This window comes from Euphorbia lathyris, chromosome 2 (assembly GCF_963576675.1).
Source record: "Euphorbia lathyris chromosome 2, ddEupLath1.1, whole genome shotgun sequence".
NCBI lineage: Eukaryota > Viridiplantae > Streptophyta > Magnoliopsida > Malpighiales > Euphorbiaceae > Euphorbia > Euphorbia lathyris.
Window position 1 is genome coordinate 43,330,203 of NC_088911.1, and position 21,352 is coordinate 43,351,554.

At 36.9% G+C, this 21,352-nt stretch overlaps 2 protein-coding genes across 13 annotated transcripts; one reads left to right on the forward strand and one right to left on the reverse strand.

The window, feature by feature from the left end:
* Nucleotides 1-9,252: 9,252 nt before the first annotated feature.
* LOC136217953 (uncharacterized) lies at nucleotides 9,253-10,815 on the forward strand. The gene has a single exon (XM_066004662.1). It carries the CDS (start codon nucleotides 9,566-9,568, stop codon nucleotides 10,247-10,249), a length of 684 nt encoding a protein of 227 aa, XP_065860734.1. The 5' UTR covers nucleotides 9,253-9,565; the 3' UTR covers nucleotides 10,250-10,815.
* A 799-nt stretch (nucleotides 10,816-11,614) lies between these two features.
* On the reverse strand, nucleotides 11,615-15,593 carry LOC136217954 (uncharacterized). Of its 12 annotated transcripts, none has more exons than XR_010683579.1 (5): nucleotides 14,665-15,593; nucleotides 14,313-14,390; nucleotides 14,082-14,159; nucleotides 13,407-13,474; nucleotides 11,615-13,199 (listed from the first exon to the last, which is right to left on the reverse strand). XR_010683579.1 is itself a non-coding variant. In XM_066004666.1 (3 exons), exons 1-2 carry the CDS (start codon nucleotides 15,259-15,261, stop codon nucleotides 14,316-14,318), a joined length of 672 nt encoding a protein of 223 aa, XP_065860738.1. In that variant the 5' UTR covers nucleotides 15,262-15,593; the 3' UTR covers nucleotides 11,617-13,199; nucleotides 14,313-14,315. The 12 variants fall into 12 exon arrangements, 5 of the variants coding, with proteins under 5 accessions (XP_065860738.1, XP_065860740.1, XP_065860739.1 ...); XR_010683577.1 differs by having other exon boundaries at nucleotides 11,616-13,199; nucleotides 14,082-14,165; XR_010683575.1 differs by having other exon boundaries at nucleotides 11,621-12,423; nucleotides 12,504-13,199; nucleotides 14,082-14,390; nucleotides 14,665-15,592.
* Nucleotides 15,594-21,352: the final 5,759 nt, after the last annotated feature.

Below are 21,352 nucleotides of genomic sequence, written 5' to 3' on the forward strand. Positions count from 1 at the left end.
ATATTATGATTTCAAACTTGATTTTTTGATATATATTTTTAAACTTAAACATTATATTTATATTAAATATAAAAATTGAAGTGCAAATCAAAGAAATTTTATTTACAAAAATTAACAAAATAATGATTTGGACATGATTTGATGATTTAATTATATCATTGACTTCTTTTTTTATGCATATCCACCATAACTTAAATTATGGTTTTTTTTTTTTTGAACAACTTAAATTATGGTTAAATATCTATTTTTTAATCATCATTTCACCAATATTTAAATAGATTTTTCGGTTTGAATTTTAATATTAAAATATAATATAAAGTTCAAAAATTTTTTATGTCACAAAATTAAGTTCATGAGCATAATATTAGTAAAGTTATAATCAAAGATCATGAATATATTTTATCTTTATTTATACATAAGGCATGTATTAATTATTTGATTACATTCAACCTCTTAATTTTCATCATTTTATGTTTAAAGCTCAAATCAATTATGTTTTGGTAAAAAATTATTATTGAGAGACTAGTTTATATAAAAAATCAACGTGTTGCAACCTGTGAAAAACAAATCATATCCAACGGTCGAAAACACTATTCACATGTTTCTAATAGAATACGAGTATGCCCGCGATAAAAAATGTAAGTGAGCAGTGAGTTAATGTGGAAAATAATACTATTTAAGAGCTTAATGTGGTAAAATAATTGAATATTATGATCTACTTATTTATTACAAAATATTGTGCAGAAAAAGTTTTTACTAATTTTTCAGTATTTGTTTACTCTGACAATAATTTTTTTAAATTAATCAATATATTATATTAAATAAATTGAAAAAAATGTTTTAACCTAAAAAAAACATATTTTGCTAAGCTTTTGAAGAGAAATTATACGGTGTGCCTAGCACACCACATCAAAATCTGATGTGGTATGCCATAGCCAATTAAATTTGGACACGTGTCATTAATATTTGTTTTCCAAAAATTAAAAATTTATTTCACTTCTCCACCGCCTGCGACTTTGTTTCAGGTGAACTCCACCATTACCCCGTTTGTTCTCCTTCCTTGGACACAATACCCAGACATTTTCTCCCTAACTCTAACTCGTTTCTTAATCTTCAGTTTTGTGTTGTTTCTGATCAAATTAGCAATCTTTAATTATTTATTTATCTGATTTTCAGATTTAAATTTCTTATTTTTATTTACTGCTTCAACCTCAAATTTTTGGGTTTCTTATTGGGTGATGTTAATCTTTTTTTTTTTAAATTATCTCTAATTCGATTTTCACCCTTTTTTTCCCAGAACCAAACTATGAATATGATGGGTTTTAAAATGAAATTGGATTTGGATTTTTTGTTTGTATGCCATTAACAGTTTCAGATCTGAGAAAATTTTAGAGAGAGAAATTCTCTCCATTACAGAATTGATTGTCGTTGTCCTTTTAATCTAATTAAAGGGCGAACGGAGAAGGACGAGGTGGTGCCGGAGAAAAGCGAACGAATATCTGGTGGCCAAGGGAGCAGCAGATCGGCGGTGGTGTTGAGAGGGAGCGCTGCACAGTTGAGAGAAGCTATTTTTGGGATTTTTGAGAGAAGATAGTTTTGGAGCAGATTCGGAATAGGAAGGAGAAGGGAATGACGATGGTGAGATGTGAAATTAAAAAAATTAAATAATTTATTATGTGTCCACATGTTTTATTATGATTGGCTATGGCACACCACATCAGATTTTGATGTGGTGTGCCAGATGTCACGGGGGTAATCCTAGGCCCGGCCTAAGCCCCGTGTGGCGCCTCGACTTCCCCAAGTCTCGGCCAGCCAACTCCTACCGAAGGGTCCCGTCAATGCCTCTGTCGGTATTCCGTCCCGGAAGGGTCTCTCTGTGGGGCGAGCCTCGCCCTAGAATGAGCTCGCACTATGGGGCACTCACCGGCCCCCATAATGTCCGTAGGGTTCCACCCTACGGAGACATCCGCCTTCCTTCTCGAAGGACGTATGCCCGACTCTCCTAGTCTCTAGTAGACTAGGGCGGATCACTTAGGCCAGTACCGATTACTGACCCCGGGGGCGGCGGAGATCCATACGCCAGGGTAGTCCCTGTCCCCCTATAGTGTTTCTTATACCAACTCGGGTCCTCCCATCCGCGTACGTTGGTAAGCTCCATACGCCACACAGCTTGCCACTAGGGTTGAGTTTGCCTATGGCCAAACTCCCCCCCTTACACTCTCCCCCACTTAGAGGATCAACGTCCCTGTTGATCGGGTTTGCCTCTTCTGACGAAAGCTTCCCCTTTTGGCTTGAGTGTCACTAATGTTTCGCTAAGCTGTCGGCCTTCTTCCACTGATCTCCGCTTGCCTTTGAACTTTACTTGAGTCTCTACACTGCTCGCTTTTCTCTAAGGACGGCTTGAACTTCAACCATCCTTTACTTGAGTTTTCACATTGTTCACTTGTCACTAGAGATGGTTTCCACTCCGACCATTACTTTGCTATTTCTGTAGCCTGCGACTTGAACATCTTTGACTGAAGATCTTTTCTTGCGCTGCAATTATAAGCTTTCTTCGTTGGTGCTAGCAGAAGTACTTTTCAAAGGGTTGTGAAGTTTTTGACAAATTCTTTTCACATCCGCTAGTGTTTCCATTTGAGTACTCTTCCTCCACGGAACATCCTCTGATACTGTTGCTCCCCGGATCACCCTTTAAGTCTTTTTACTGTTCCAAGTGTCTCCTCCCGAGTTCCCATACTCTATCACCACATCTTATTATATACATCTCATCATATACTAGAGGGTCTTCCTCTAAGTATTCTAACTCTTCCGTAATATACCATAGTATACCTTAATCTCCTATGATACACCATAGGGAGGATTTGCATAGGGCCTACTTGAACTCTCCCCCACTTAGAGGGTCAATATACCATAAGGAGGGTTTGCATCACTTGAACTCTCTCCCACTTAGAGGATTAATATACCATAAGGAGGGTTCACATAGGGCCTACTTGCACTCTCTCCCACGTAGAGGATCGACGTCTCTGTTGATCGAGGAGATTTTGGAACGTCTTCGAAAACCATCGATGTCGATGAGCCAAGAAAGAAGTCGCTAATCCTTGCTTCGATTTCAACATGTTCATCTTGCAATTGTTGACCTATTTCCTGTCTTTGGAAAGAATTTACCTTGCAAAACGGACTATAAGGAAACCACAGTTTCGTAATATGAAAATGTGAATGTTGGTAGCCGAACACGTTTTTGTTAAGCCTACCCACATTCGCAACGGAAGCAAAATATGAAGACAATAATATTACCATCATTATTCATAATAGAGGGATAAGAACTCTTACACGATTTTGCAAGTATTCAAATACTTGATTTACCAAAGGGTTGATATTGATGGTAAGCCGGCCAATGGAACTAGATCACTCTAGCTGCAAAGATCACACGCAAGGGTTAGATAGGAACCACATATAGTGAATATAATAGCGTACATACGATACCAACATAAGGGCAAATATCTCAATCATACACACATATGGGTAACATACAGAACACTCAAGAAAGAATAATACACGGATGATGTTATTCATAGATAAGTAACAATGTTACACCAAGGGTCCCATCTCGTAGTAGTAGGGGGGCAATTACTAGAGATAGTAGACTACCAACAATCGAGTGACTGTTCAGGATGACAGGTCACTCCCCCCCCCCCCCCCCCCTCTTTTTACCCTTATTGAATTGTATCGCTGAGATATACTCCTTCGCTCGAATTGAGCTCATCGTTACAAGTATGATGCACTGATCCTGGTTCGGAAACAAAAGGCAACTTGCTGATGCCATGGGTACTGCAAAAACTCTGTTTCCGAAAATCCAGCCCCAACACGACATCAAAGTCATCCATACGTGCTATTGGGAACCCTATCATGCCCGTCCAGGGTCCCAATTTGCAAGGTACATGTTGGGCCGTTCCAGTAATCGACTGAGCAGCTGAGTTCACCGCCTTCATCATTCATATCCCCCTTACCACATGGAGTCCTAAGCGGGAGGCTTCAGTGTCGGTCAAGGCTCTCGTGTTCTCTCCATTTATTACCATCTCTACATACATGAGTCCCTTCTCTGAACTATCTCCTGTCTCTTTTATTTGTTTTGCCAGGGCTCCCATGAATTGAAGCGATCCCATTACTGAGGGTTCTGAAGGTTCGCGTTCCCTTCCCCTTTTCGACACTCTATTCTTCTCGTGTCGCAAGTCGTGAAGCCAGAGATGATCTCTGTGTGTAGGGACTTGTTGTTCTTGGAGGAAGGTTTCTTCTTTCTGAGTAGTTCCCTAGGTAGGGTCGACGCTCAGAGTTGTTGGCGTTCCACGGTCGCCTTTCACTTCCGGATGAGGAATAGTTTCGGTCATCTCCCCCATTCCATGGTCTGCTCCATTTGTTAGTCCTGGGGTTTGAGTCTACTCTAGAAGGGGATTTCCTCTTCATGTTACTATTAAAATCCTCTATGCTTTCAGCTGCCGTGATTGCTGAGGAATGATCTGTGGCTCCCCTTATGATGTACCAACTATGTAGCCGACATCCTCTCATTGTCATTTATAGCCGAGGAGGAGACATGCGGCAAGTTTGGACTTGTTTGCTGACGGTTCAGACCCTGCTTCGTTTCCTGCCTCCTTTTCAATTGGACTTCTGCCTCTATTGTCACCATTGTTGGGTTGTTTCGCCTTCTCCCTCGAGATGAGTTCAAAGTCGATGGTGAAACTCAGAATTATAACTCTGGAGTTTTTCCATCGATGGTCTTACAACTGGCCTCCGTCAATTCTCTGGTTGAACTCGAACTTTACCGATCATTGCTTTCATAGGATCTGATAGGATCTCCTGGATGTCTTACGTTTCAGCTCACTAGTGGAATGCCTCTTATTTTGTTGGACATGTCCACAGTCTGCTAAAACCCTTTATTTGTTACTTGTCAGTCGTTAGACTCGTTTGCTTAATGCGCTTGTCTGACTCGAGCTTCATATAGCTCAAATACCTGCATAAAACACATATGGTACAAAAATATGCCATGTATGGGATATATTCCACACCAAAACCATGTTCTGCAAGATACTGCGTCCTACAGGAAACATGTCTTGTCTAGAACATATTATGTCTGTTGTTGAGACTGCTCGCCTTCGTCACGCTTGCTCGGGTTTTCAACACACCAAACCACCCTCATTTTCCTCTTGAGGCTCCGCACTTTCTCAAGTTTGTTGGGGTGCCAGTACCTGCACAAAACACATTTCAAGTACAAAGTATGACCTGCATGAGGTACATTTTGCACCAAAACTAGATTTTGCATAAGAACTATATTCTGCACGAAACTACGTTCTGCATGGAACACGTCTTGTTCGACACTTATCCTGTTTGGTGTTGAGATTTCACATGTCCTCCAAGTTTGTTGGGGCTCTGCAAAAACGTGCCCCTTTTTGCACATCAATCTTTGCCTTCATGAGTCCCACTAGGACTTCCTTGTTGGTGCATGTTCTAGCTCGCTAGTGGAATGTCCCTTCTTGGAACGGACATGTCTACCATTTGCTAGAACCATTGCTTGCTGATTTGCCAGCTGCCATTTCCCTTTTGCTTATGCCACCATTTAATTCGTTTTATGTTTGCTTGGGTAGGCTTTAAGCCGCTTCGAGTTTGCCATCGCTTTTTTGGGTGTTTTTGAATGCTCCATTTCTTTTAATGGAATCCCCCTCACTCGTTTGACAGTCGAAACTCCTCACTTTTCTCAAGCTTTTTGGAGTACCTGCACAGAAAACATGTCCTTCTTGTACATGAGTTTGTTTTGGGTGTCACAGAGCTCATTACAAGCAAGGATAAAACCTATGAATTATCTCAAGCATCCCCTCGATACATTCATAGTATTAGAGCTATTCATCTTCAATATCAGCCTTTGTGGCCTCGGCCCCTGCCGGAGTTGTATTTAGCCTTCATGGCCTCGGCCCCTGCCGGATTTGTATTTAGCCTTCATGGCTTCGGCCCCTGCCGGATGAAAATTAGCCCTCAAGGCTTCGGCCTCTGCCGTATGTATATTAGCCCTCAAGGCCTCGGCCCCTGCCGGATGTAGATTGGCCCTCAAGGCTTCGGCCTCTGCCGTATGTATATTAGCCCTCAAGGCCTCGGCCCCTGCCGGATTTTTTTTTTTTTTTTTTCATGGTCTCGGCCTCTGCCGGATTTGTATACTCGAGTGATCTCTTTTCCATGTCTCTTTCTTTTCTTTTCCTTTTTTTTTTTTGTATGGACTTGCAACCATAATCTTTACTCAATTTCATCTCGTGACCATCTATGGGTCAGATGATAATTTCGCAAAAGATATATATGTATATTTTTTTTCCACGACCTTCTATGGTCAAATGAATCTTCCGTCATTTCATCTTCGCAAGGCCTTCTATGGCCAGTGAACCATTTCACTGGGTTGTTCTCACCCGATAATCCCAATTACATCCGATGTCTATCCTTTGCCACGATAGACTTGGGCCAATATATCTATTGTTGCCCACAGTTTCCGCATAAGGGTCTATTTCCGTATGATGGACAGTGTCCATGTAATCCGAAGACAACTCTATAATGAGTTTTCCTTTATTCTTGAGAAGGCACACACAACGGAATTCAACAATCCATTCATGTCCTTCCCCCGATCCTTCAAATCCCACCTGAGTTTTCTCGACTCATGGAAGAGGAAAAGTAATGTCTAACCGAATCAGAATGATTCACGCACAAATTACGCCTCAATAATTTGGCCATGATAACCATCTATTCGCTAGATCATCCCCATGCTACTTCACATGAGTTCCGAATTCCGAATATCCATTACACATTCTCCCCCCATTAAAGGGATTGAATCACACGCAATCCCATCGCCTACTACCGTAGGGGAGTATGCATTCACTTTCTAGCATTCACATGCGTTAGTGAACTTAGTTCCCTTTTGTTATTTCCGCATTCCCACACACTGGGTAATATCTCGCCATGCTAGCCTTGGTAAACCATAGGCTTTTATCAATCCGAAAAGCATCATAGATTTCCATCCGTCAATTCTTTGGGGAAATTTAGGATCTTTAGTATCGCAAGCCCGCATCTCCAAGGTCTCGCTTAGTTAAAGATATGTTCGCTCACACCACGATGAACTCGATTAGTTAAAGCAACGTTGGCTCACACCACGAAGAACTCGTTTAGTTGAAGCACTGTTGGTTTATACTACGAAGAACTCGCTTAGTTAAAGCTGGCACACTCTCTTCAGGGAGAACTCTTTTAGTTAGAGCTTACTTGCCCACCTTGCAAAGGTCTTGCTCAGTTTGAGAAACTACCACATACTTCGCAAGGCCTTTGCTTAGTTCTGGCTCTGATACCAAATGTCACGGGGGTAATCCTAGGCCCGGCCTAAGCCCCGTGTGGCGCCTCGACTTCCCCAAGTCTCGGCCAGCCAACTCCTACCGAAGGGTCCCGTCAATGCCTCTGTCGGTATTCCGTCCCGGAAGGGTCTCTCTGTGGGGCGAGCCTCGCCCTAGAATGAGCTCGCACTATGGGGCACTCACCGGCCCCGATAATGTCCGTAGGGTTCCACCCTACGGAGACATCCGCCTTCCTTCCCGAAGGACGTATGCCCGACTCTCCTAGTCTCTAGTAGACTAGGGCGGATCACTTAGGCCAGTACCGATTACTGACCCCGGGGGCGGCGGAGATCCATACGCCAGGGTAGTCCCTGTCCCCCTATAGTGTTTCTTATACCAACTCGGGTCCTCCCATCCGCGTACGTTGGTAAGCTCCATACGCCACACAGCTTGCCACTAGGGTTGAGTTTGCCTATGGCCAAACTCCCCCCCCCTTACACCAGACATATAGTATAATTTCTCGCTTTTGAAACAATAACTACTTACCACTTTTTTTCAATTTTCTAATATTGTAATCACATATTAATACAAAATTTTTCCTTAATTTTTTTTCTACATATATTAAAAAGGGGACAATTACAAAACTAGCACCTTTTAAGGTGTTAGTTTTCTTTTCTAACTCCTTTTGAAAAACTAACCAAAACTAACACATTTCAATAAGTAACTTCCAAGTTTACCCTCATCTTCTTCCTTAACATAACTGTCTTTGTCTTTCCCCCTCTCTCTCTCTAAAGAACAGAACAATCTACAGAACGACTACGAATACTACAACAATCCATCCAACCAATAGTTCCTATAACAAAATTTCTATAATCATATAAGTTTTTCATTGGGTTTTAATTTTATTGAAAAGATTTAAAGCTTAGTATATTCATTGTTAAGGTGAACGACGAACGGCGAATGGAAGAGGAGGAAGAAGCGACCATTTTTTCCGGCAATCTCGTCCCAATATATATTGTTTCTCTTCCCTTTTTATGTTTTTCCTGGTCGTGCGAATCCAAAAAACAGTGGCATTGTTATCTGAAAATGGATTTGAGTTGGAATATCAATTTCAGATTTTTTCCCCGACAGTGTCGATATCTGTAGATATTTGTAGATATCTGTCGATATGTAGATATCTGTAGATATGTGTAGATATCTGTAGATATGTGTTGTCGATATCTGCAGATATCTACACATATCGACAGATATCGACAGATATCTACAAATATCTACAGATATCTACAACACATATCTACACATATCGACAGATATCTACAACACATATCTACACATATCTACAGATATCTACACATATCAACAGATATCTACAAATATCTACATATATCGACAGATATCTACAAATATCTACAGATATCTACAAATATCTACAGATATCGACACTGTCGGGAAAAAATCTGAAATTGATATTCCAACTCAAATCCATTTTCAGATAACAATGCCACTGTTTTTTGGATTCGCACGACCAGGAAAAACATGAAAAGGGAAGAGAAATAATATATATTGGGACGAGATTGCCGGAAAAAATGGTCGCTTCTTCCTCCTCTTCCATTCGCCGTTCGTCGTTCACCTTAACGATGAATGTACTAAGCTTTAAATCTTTTCAATAAAACTAAAACCCAATAAAAAACTTATATGATTATAGAAATTTTGTTATAGAAACTGTGGGTTGGATTGATTGTTGTAGTATTCGTAGTCGTTCTATTCTTTAGAGAGAGAGGGAGTGCGAGAGAGAGAGGGGGAAAGACAAAGACAGTTATGTTAAGGAAGAAGATGGGGTAAACTTGGAAGTTACTTATTGAAATGTGTTAGTTTTAGTTAGTTTTTTAAAAGGAGTTAGAAAAGAAAACTAACACCTTGAAAGGTGCTAGTTTTGTAATTGTCCCTATTAAAAAGAACATCAAGGTAAAATAAAGTGGTAAAATTAATAATTCCCTCATTCTCGGTACTATATCAATTAAGTCTTTTCCTTTCCTCCTCCTCTGACTGTTTAGCTGACAACTTCCCTCTGAAATATCCATATCCTGCTTCATTTCAGAGGATAACATTCTTCCTCCAACTCCAACTACTTCCTCTCCCTCCTTTCAAATCTTTGAATTTCTGCTTTCTTTGACCCTCCTTTTTCCATACTCTAACCATCTTTCAATCTTCTCAATATGTGCTCCGAAACAAGCCCTCGTATTTCATTTTCTAACGATCTAGTTCCACAAGATGACCAGGTTCGAAGAGATATCGATCTCCTGGAATCAAATTCTGATTTCGAATTCAGCATATGCAGCAGCTTAGGTCACCAATCTTCTTCAGCAGACGAGCTTTTCGCTGACGGCATCATTCTTCCCGCTGCTGCAAATCAAACACATCCGCGAAACGTTTCGCTCCCTCCTATTCCTTGTAATTCCAAGAGAGAAGAAGACAGATCAATTTTGAATCCAGAGTCGGAAGAAAAGATTCAAAGCAAGTCTTTCTGGGGGTTTAAAAGAAGCAGCAGTCTCAATTGTGATATCAAGAAGACCTTAATTTGCTCTTTACCTCTTCTATCCAGAAGCAATTCAACTGGATCGGCACCGAATCCGAATTCAAATCCGAAGCAGAAAGCGTCATCCTGCAAGGAATTTAACAAGCAAAAGCAACAATTAGGGAAGAAAGTAGCAGTGCCTGGTAGTAATTATGTCTATTCGTTACCGCAGAAGCCGCCATTGAAGAAATACTATGGAGGATCTAACGGAAATGGTGTTAATAAGGTCTTAAATGTTCCTCCTCCATACATTGGTAAAGGAGCTGCAAGTCTTTTTGGTTTGGGATCTTTTTTGCGCAATGGAAAAGAAAAGACCAGAAGATAATTTTTCTTCATTCTAATTCATTTTGATTATTGTTTGTAAGCTTAGCGTGAGCTAATTGTGTCCAAATATGATTATATATTATTATTGTTCGTGTTACGGGATGTAGCTCAGTCGATAATACAAACTTAAATCGTGACTAAATCTCGATCAGGATTACGGACTTAAAAATGAAGAAGATGAAGAACAGGGAAGGATGTTCTTGGAGGTGTAAATATGATAGACATAGCAAGAGGTAATCAATCCTTCTTTTCTTTCTTGGGTTGTCTATTATGATTTCCTTATGGGAAAGGCAACATTTTGATTTTTTTGGGAAATTGTTGTTATTAATGTACATAGGAGAAATTAATGTCGCTTAGTTAGGGTTATCTTTTGTGGGATTAAGACAAAGGTTGCTTTTGATCAACTTTTCTAAAATTGTTTGCATAATTACTTTGGGTTCAGTTGCCCATCTAATCTAAATCAATGAGATAGGGCCACTTTTTTGCCATATCTCTCACGTGCTAACATAGCTCTAATTTGTGTGTATGTTTATTAATGTCAAACAATCTCCTCAAATTAACACTTCATTGAAATTCACAAATGTTGGAGAAATAAATAGTAGATTTGTTTCTTTCTGTTGTCTAATTAATCACAATTTGTTTTATTTTAAAATATTTGTTTCAAGGTTTTTGGAAAAGATAATTTATTCTTTACTGTTTACAATTTCACTTCCAACGTTTATTGTTTATCAAGTGACACAAACAGAATTGACAAATCAAGGGTACGATTGTTTCGACTTTTCTTGTTTGCTAATTCCTGTTTAGGATAGGCAGCAGATATTAGTTGATTTTTATCTGGAAAGCAGCTGTTTTGAATTTTTACCAAATAGGCAGTTCCAAAAAAGGGAAACAAACACACCAAATGAATGTGTCATACATACAAGCACCATGTCATGCTTCCACCTTCTACAACTGTTAGTTTGAGATTTCACACTGTAGAGTTAACAATACGTAAACCCTTTTAATTGCGTTATTTGACAAATGTTAGAACTGAAATTATACTATTCTGTATTCTGTATACGTGAAGGTTACATTAATTTTTTCTTAAAAACTTTGAGATTATTTTGATAAGTCATCTCTAAAATTAATTGGTTGGAGATTAATTTATGCATCTTTTAGATAGCTTTTTCTGTATCATCGCTTGCACTAAAAAACATGGACCATTAATCAAAGTTTCATTGTAATAAGGCCCAAATAAATTGCAATCGAGCTACAGCTTTTGTGGGGGATGTTCCCCTAAAATGTCATGAAAATGAAATTACAATTGCATAAAAGTGGGGACTAGCAAATTCCAATAATTGTACGTGGCCTCCTTACAAATAATTAAGCTAATGATTTGAATTATTAGATTGTCAAATAGGTTACTGTTTCCTTCATAATACAAGAGATTAAAAAAAAATGCATTCTTTGGCATCCACCTTCTTTGTCTTCTCTGATCTATATACAGAAGAATTTTCAATATCTTTTATTTATTTTGTTCAGTAAAATCAAGGGCAAATCAGAGCCTGTTAATCTTAACCATAGTAATTAGTCATATACGAAATTACTTCAGTATTTCAACTTAGAGCAGCCTAAAGACTTGACAAATTTACAACTTCTGAATTTATGTATCCATCTGCAACCTCTTATGATGGCAGGCAACCCCATATTTAGTAAGTTCCCATAACAATTTTTTAACATGAAATTCTGCAAAAGCACCAATCATATGAAAAACCCGGATAGGAATTTACAGTTTGTCAGCAAACTTGCAAAAGGGAAATGCCAAATTAGCACTCAATGGTGAGTGCAGATTGCAGAATCAGCAATATTTTTGTTCAATATTCAGAATGAGAAGTACTTTCACTTTGATATGCATGAGTTGATTCCAGATTTATCTGTCTGGACTATGGTATCGATAAGTCTTTTTCATCTGGAAGCTAAGTAAACTTTGAGATGAGATTAAATGCTTGAATGCAGAAAACATATTATGAAAATGAAATTTACCCTTGAATGATGAAGTGAGGAGAAGATGCAATAGCTGGTGGCTTTTCATGTGCTGCTTTCTAAAGGTTGAAGAAGATCCTGGTAAAAGGATCATTTTGGCATCAACCAAATCAGGAATTTTGATGGGATGTTATCAGATAGCATGAATGAGCCCTAAAATGAAAATTATGACAGAATTAACATTTAACAAATTAACAAATGCTAGAAACTAGATGCACAATGTCAAAGACAACCATAAGAAGCTTCTCCTGTAATAGGTGTAATTCACTCTGATATCATATCTTGGGAATACTGCCAATGCTGTGCGATAATTTCTTATCATACTAAAAACTGTTTCTGTAGAAGCAAAGTCTTGAGTTCGAGTTTTGTGTATGACAAAAACAGCGGTTGGGAGAGCTTTATTCCTTTTGAGCGTCCTCAGCGGCTTGAATCTAGATTCCACCGGACCATAAAATACCAAAAAAAAAAAAGGTTCACTAGACTTTAAAGATGGGAAGAATCTTATTAGTCGTAAACTTACAACCATTAAGAACCCAATCTGCATTATTTGTAATCTTGCTATGCTATATGCAGCAGCTATAAGCCAATCCCATAATTAAGAACCACCTCAAATTTACTCCTTGTCCATATATCCGACCTGAGAACAGAGCCACAAGCTAGCATTTCCCCACATTGTTCATGCAAAGTTATCGAAGTTCTTAAAAAAGGCAAGCAATTTGGCTCTGAGTAATAGGCATTTGAATAGCAAAAGAGGATATAGCTAAATGGATTACCCATTATAGTTAACAAAATGATTTATAACTGTAAGAAGTATTCACAAAATTGGCAGCTGCATATGCACACAAATTTTTAACTGCTATAGACTCACTCTTGTGCTCCTCTGATGCCTACCAATATTCATACCAAAATTCTGCAGTAGCTCCCATCTACTGCTGACAAAGTGCCAAGAAATGGTTGTATATTAGTGAGCTTACTTACTCGAGCAATGACCAAATATCGCATGATGAACTGAAAACTGCTGTTTTTTATTTGCTTTCACTTTCCATGCTCTATCACTAGTACCGAAAACTAAGTCAAAGGTAAAACAATTAAGACATGGATATAAGTTACTATAGCATGTAACTGAGTGCCAGTACCTTGAATATAAGATTGCTTAAACAAATATTCATGTATCCCTATTCTGTCGAGCCAACAGCAGCAATACCTTTTCAAATGCATAAGAAGCAGCTTCATATTATTCATTAACTCAGATATTGAATTAGCTTTTGCAATGTCATTTAGAGACCCCGAGTTAGCTCTAGGAAAGTAATTTGAAAACTTTGTGTTAATAAACAAAGCAAATTAAAACAAGTATAACATGTTTTATAGTATCTGATACATGAACACAGAAACAAATATTATTGGCAGCTAATCTACTGAATCAGTTGAGGAAGCTTAAACTGCATGACCTCAAACCAGGAACCGATTAACTTTGTTAAGCTGTATATATATATATACAAGTACACCAAGTATCTATCTAGTCATAGAGTGTGAGATGGCTCCTTTACATTGCGACATCATGATGTGAAATAAATGATCCAGAAGAAAAATTCAGATATATGATCTTTAATTCAAGATGGGGCATAGTTAACGTCTGTGAGAAGTGCGGTATGAACTTCATCCAAACAAGGAATCAATTTGCAATAGTGTTTTCATGCCAAAGAGGAATTAGGCAATGATATTACATCTCAAAGAACAAAAAATAATTAAGAAAAGACATTTGAATCTTTATTTCATTAAATTTCGAATTTACAAAGATGGTGCAGTGTTACCATTAATTGAGGTCAAATGCACCACTGTTAGAAATCAGAATAAAGAAATTCCCCAGAAAAATTGCTAGGCTTTCATATCTGCCCCTGACAAACCAGTTTTTGATTGTCAACATCCAACTCCAAGAATACAGAAAACCCCATAAAAATGGAAGCAGGGAATACTTGATGAATTGAAAATTTATCGGAAGAACAAAAAGGAGCAAAAACACCAATAATGAGAATAATCATCACCTCTCATGACTCTGGTACTTCAGGAACCTTATATGCATCGGCTGTAACTTCTGTTAGCCACAATCCCGGAAAGATCGACTGCAGATCAACCATAAGCAAAATTAGAATCAAACATTCTCAATGCAAGTTATAAAAAACTAGATCAAAACTAGCAAGAGGAGATAAGGAAATAGGACATAAATGAAATTCACGTTACTAGATGACAAGAAAAGGAAAGAACTTTTCAAAAGTTGTGTGCATTTAAATCTTATCTCAAGAACTTCTAAAACTGAATTGAACTACTGAGTCCCCAAATTGAAAAATTACGAATATTCAACATCAAATAGAAGAAGAGAAAAAGAAAAATCCTTACGTCCAAATACTTCTGCACAATTCGAGGTCTCTTTTTAGGTCTCCTTGGAGGCCTAATCTTAGCCATCTCCATGAAATCCTGCTCAATCTCTCGTTTAGACAAGGGAACGGAAAACTTGATTTTCTCCTTGACCGGCTGGACACAGTGCTTGTTTACCAAAGAAGTCTCATTCCGCCTTGGGGTATCAATCTCCAAAATTTGTCCTGAAAAATCAGCATTCCTCTTCTCTTCTGACCGTAGTGGTGCCTTACACGCTGCCCTTCTGGTCCTCAAATTCCAAGGCTTAGCAGAATCGTCAATATCAGCGGCTTTCTCTTCTTCGAGAAGAGGAGAAACCTTCAATCGCTTAGCACCTCCATTGAATCTAACATCAGGAGAGACGGGATTTTGTTGAATTGAGATTGATTTATGATTCTTTTGGGTATCGAAGTTGGATTGAAAGCCATTCGGCATCGAAGAAGAAGAAGAGCGACGACGATGATCACCACCAGTGACTTTGACACATCTAAGAACTCTTTGGTTACCCCATTTCAAGCAAGGCAAAGAGAAGTTGTGTAGTGATTTTGATCTATCTTGGGATTGGGACGCCATCGCCATTGCTGATTATTTTTCTCAGACGCTGTGTATAGAGAAAGAGAGAGAGTCTGTATCTGTTATTCGTTAATCATATGTAAAGCTGTTTATGGTTATTCAGGTCAGAGTTTCTTTGATTGATCTGAATAAGGTTAAAGTTTTTTAGGAGATTGAGGAAAAAATTTCAAAGAAAAGAAAGAGAGAAAAGAGATTTGGATGTTGGGTGTAATGTGATAATCGCCGGGAAATTCATATGTATATATGAGCTTAAAAGAGAGAAGAGAGAGAGGGGGGCAGGCGGTTTTAACGTTCGGGTTGAGTTTCGGTGGATTGCTCTTTCCAAGCAGATTGTTCCTATTTCCACAAGGAGTCCTTTTTGAATTTTTTTTTTCTTTTTCTAGAAATCGTTGAATGTGTAACTTTAATAGATTTATAAACGCCTAATGCATACCCAGACCTTTAAAGTTGTCTGTTTTGTTCATTTAATCTTCTCATCTTACGGGACAACCCTTTAACCCCCTAAACTCCATAAAAATGGTATTTCTCACCTCCTTAACTTGTCCATTTATCCCCCAACTCATAGAATATTCTATTTACCCCCTTAACTCCATAAAAGTGGTATTTTTCACCCATTACAATCCGTTATCGAAGCCTAAATTGATAATTTTTTTAAACGTTAAACCTATATTTATGTTTTCCATAAAAGTAGAACCTAAATTGATACTTCCCCAAAAATCATAGGCCCATTTCGGTATATTATCTCTACATATAATGTATTTAACTTGTTTATATTAATGTTCTTGTTATTTGTATTTTTTATTCGTTCTTTCTCCATTCAACTTTTTTTACTACTCATTTTTATGAAATTAAGAGGGTAAATAGGATCATAAGTGGTGAGAAATACCACTTTTATGGAGTTAATGGGGTAAATAGGATATTCGATGAGTTGAGAATGGGTAAAATGACAAATTTGGACAAGTTAAGGGGGTGAGAAATACCATTTTTATGGAGTTTAGGGGGTTAAAGGGTTGTCCCGTAAGGTGAGAGGGTTAAATGAACAAAACGGACAACTTTAGGGGGCTGAGTATGCATTAGGCCATTTATAAAACATAAAGTCCAAAAATACTTTAATTTTGACGGAATTTTATCATTAACATCTAAAATGATGCAAGTTTACTTTTCAAGTAAGCCGATAAAAACAATTTATCCATAATGTCATCAAGTTGGTTCAGTCTCAGATATCATTATAAATTACACATATTTTGTTTATTATTCTGTACCGATTACATATCAGTTGATTTTAGAAAAAATATTTAATATTTTTTATAATTAAATAATCGAATTAAAGATTAATATTTATAAATTGGACGAAATATTTATGATCTATTATCTTTTTAGAGAAAAGAGCATTTCATTAAGATTAAACACTCACATACTTACATAAAGCACCCTCTAAGAAACTACGAACACAAAAAATATAAAAGGATTAGCATTGGAACAAGAATGACGAGCTAACTCGTGAGCAACTTCATTAGCTATCGAGGAATAAACGTCATTGAACAAATCAGACGATTCTGAAAAAGTTTCGTGATGTCCTGAACTACTCCACCATACTCTGTAAGATCATTATGGTTCAAGCACCAACTATTCGGTACTCCTTTTGCGTTAACTTCAAAATTGATATTGGTTTAGCCTAAAGAAGACGTCCAAACAATACCATTTCGTAGCGCCAACACTTCAGCCAGATCGGCCGATATCAAACCATTCGAAACCGAGCTATAACAAGATATAAACACGCCCTCGTGATTACGTAGAACATTACCATACCAAAACGAGAGGAGGTCTGCAAAATAGTTTGCATTTCACTCGCTCTTCACTATTCTGATCCCCCAGTAAGTCTAGATTCAATATTGGTCATCTGCCCTTGCCCCCAATCATGTAAAAACTGCATTGAACTTCTTATGCCTTCACTGGGATTCTGGCATGACTTCGACTAAAGCTGAACATTCCTCTGTGTCCAAATCGACCATAGAACCACTACAGAAACAAATACTGATTCCGGATTCACCGCTTCATACAGATCAATAAACCAATCTTCGACGTGCTCTCATTCCACTCTAAAAGCCGGTAACTGAATTGATGTCCAACATTGCTTTGCGTTTAAACATCCCGCAAAGAGATTCCGGTTGTGTTCAACATCGTTCGTATAAAAAAGCTCCTAATAAAAACACTAACATACTTCCTAATGAGGCAAATTCAAGTACGCAACATCTAAAGGAAAAACTCCAGTTTAGAGGCAAGGACTAAGCTCTATAAGTTTATCCATCCTTTTCGGATTTGCACCATGCTACGAGCAGACTCAATAATTCGATACCCAACTTTTGATGCGTATAGCTTGTCCTTTAAGAAATACCAAATGAGATAGTCATCCCTATCCGAGAAAGGTACCACCATATTGCAAATGATATTTGCCTCTGAACGATTGAACCAACTCTCGACTTTGCCTCGATCCACAGTCTCATACCAAGGATAAAAAAAGGAACCCATAGTATCATTACAATTCTTCTTAGTAATACGTGATGTAACCATCTTATTATCAACATTAACAAACCACAGATCCTTCAAAATAGACACCTTTTCTCCCCTCTTAATTTTTCACTGTAAACCTTGATTAAAGACCTCAATAGAACTCTAGAGACTCCTCAAAACCATAATATGGTTACTGTCTAATTTAGAAGAAAGGAAAGACTCAATAGGGTAGTATTTAGCTTCGAACAAACGACTCACCAAGATGCGTGGATTACCAATAAACTCACATCCCTGTATACCCAATAACAAAAGATTAAAATCCCAAAGATCTATAAACTCCAACCCCCCATTTGTCTTTATTGGTCAAAACTTTGTCCATCAAACCAATGTATATTCCTCTTTTCATCTCCATTCATACCCCACAAAAATGAATTCATCATCTTTTGTAGATCACCGCACAAAGTTTTGGAAAGAAGAAAAGTGCTCATCATAAAGTAGGCAGAGCCAGAGCCACTAATTTAAGTAGAACATCTTTCCCTATTATCGAGAGAAAATGAAAACTCCAACTACTAAAACACTTATTGAGCATGGCTTTCAGAAAATTGATCAAATATTTAGATCTACCAATAAGGGATGGTAGACCCAGATATCTCCCAGTATCAAGAGGTGAAACAACACCCAAAATAGAATGAATATTATTATGAACCTCCTCCTTCCCATTTGAACTGAAAAAGAAGCCAGACATAGCCAAACCCACTGCTTGCCCAGAAGCTAACTCATATGCTGAGATAATCTTAGTGATTTCATTACTTTCCTCAGTCCTAGCCCTAGAAAAAGGAAACTATCATCATCGAAAAAAAGTTGGGACACACTACGACAAATGCAACAACTTTGCAGAGTGTCATCCACCTCTGCTGTGACGATCAACTTAGACAACACTTCTGCACATAAGATAAGCAAATATGGGGAAATCAGACCCCCTTGTTTAAGACATATTCTAGGAAAGATACGCCTCACAGAATTACCGTTTAGGGCCATAGAGTAAGAGGTTATCGTCCCATGCACAACATCACAACTTCTAGAAAGCCCTAGTCGACCCTATGATAAGCTTTACTAATATCTATTTTTAGTGTCACGTCTCCCTATACTGCCCCGATTCTTCCTCTTCATATAATGCAAAGACTCGAAAGCAATTTAAACACTATTAGTTAGTGATAAAATGACGCACATGTGAAGTGTAGATGACAAGATTCATGACTGAAAAGACAGTTCGATGAATTATTTCTCAAATTGACTCAACTTGCCAATGTTATGGGTAAATTTTCTTGTGAGTAAATTTTTATTGTGAGTAAATTTACGCTATTTAGAAATTAAGAATAAAATTGTTTTTGGCTATCAACGTAGAATGTATTTTTTTCACCTTATAATATTTATTAATTTTCATTTTTATCGTAAATCCTTAATTTAAAATTAATTACTTTTTTAGAAAAAAATTAAATATTTCTAAGATCTATCATAACATAGACTCCATTTTATTATTTTAGATTTACAGTTATCAATTTAATTTTTTTTATATAGTTTTTCCACATTCCTAGTTCGAGACTTGTCAGACACCCTTTAAGTGGATCCTCTCCCAATTAAAGCTTTTACAAAATTTTAATTAGTGATTTAAAGAGTTCATAATGTTTACATACATGAGGTAATTTTTTTTATATTTTTGGAATAATTTAAATGAAATTTAAAATTTTAGAGAAAAAATATATATGAGAAAAACTTTATATTATTTTAATAAAAGTTGAGATCGATAAAAAAAAAAACTCTCAATATTCTAATCGCCCTCAAAACCATTCAACCATTGGATTCGAATATTATTAAAGAAAAGAAAAGGAACAACAAGTATTAAAATGGTTAATTATACTCATGATCCTGTAAGTATCAGAAATAAAACACTAATGTCATAACATTTAATTTCTTAACATTAAAGTCATTCAACTTTATACTTGATTTCTCTAGTGGTCCTTTTATCCAAATTTCGATAATACAGTCATTGAAAAAGACATATAGACGACACATAAGCTAGATTTTTATATATGGATTAAAAAACAACAATAAAGTACATATCATTAAATTTAAGTCAGTCAATTTTATTCATCTCATCCCTTTCTATTTCTCACATCAACAGTGTTGGGTTTTCAGATAGAATTAAAATAAATAAATAAAATGGTAGAAATAATAAAAATCAAAGTATCGGTATATTCACTTTTTTTTTTTAGTAACCACTAACCTATTGATTATAGGCTTAAAAAAATAAACAGAAAATTAGAATATTTTGTAACCACTAACATATTTATTAGTTATTAACTTTACTAACCTACTAATTAAAACAAATTATATTTTCTTTTCAAAACCGCTAAGTCAATTTAATTAATTAATTTTGAATCAAAATCTCAACCGTCTCTCTTGATTCAAAGTTATATTTTTCTTTTGTTTTTACATATGTACTTTGTATTATCATCCTTGTAGTTGGAGCACTTCTCTCCACAACTTGTTTTTTGGTACACTTCTTACCAAATCAATTTGTTGATGCACTTCTCACCAACCTTGAATTATTGGAGTACATCTCTCCAATATTAAAACAACAGATCTTCTTCTTCTTCAAAAACTTGTGTCAAATTGACACTCTTCTGTCTTATTTCTCCAGTTCTTTAGTATATGTTGAAACTTTGTGCACTTGAAACATTGAGGTTTTCTTTTGTTCCGACAATAATTTTCTTCATGACCTTCCTTCTTGCAATGAGAAACTTTAATTTTTTCTTTTGTATTTTTTGGTTAAGTAGGCTCCTTCAACCATCAGTTTGATTTCTCCATTTCTCATCGTTCAATTAATTCTGTTAAGGCTAATTGACTTATATTTTTTGAATCGTTAAGAGATGAAAGTTTTGCCTTAAACCTTTCAGACAAGCTTACGAACAATTTCTCTACAATTTTGCTATAATATAGATCTTCTCCCATCAACCGGATTTTGTTCATCACTGTTATAAACTTGTCATAATACTCATTTATAAAGTCTTTTTTTTTTCAAGCTTAAAGTCTCAAAATTCCTTGTGAGATTTAAGAATTGCATTCTCCTTGTTCTTTCATTTCCTTGATAAAGTTTTTCAACTTATATCTCAAGCCTATTTTCCTGTTTCGCAAGTCACGATTCTTGTGAAAATAGATTTCGAGACAACAACATGAATTATAGATAAGGCTTTTGGAGTTTTTATTTAGTGTTGGATTGTTTTCAAGAGGTGGTATCTCCTCTTTAGATTCAATCCACTGCCACAAACCTAAACCTATCAGATGAGCTTTCATTTTGACAACTCAAACTTGGTAATTTTTCCATTAAAAAATTAGAGAAAGAGTTGACGAGTGGTTGAAAGACATTACTATGTTATCTCTTGACGATCATATAATCAACATACACTTCAACTTTATCTCCAATGATGTCTCTGAAAATCTTGTTTACCAGACTCTGATAAGTTGCTCCCGTATTTTTTAGGCCGAAGGGCATAACATTGTACATGTATGTCCATTCGTCCGTTTT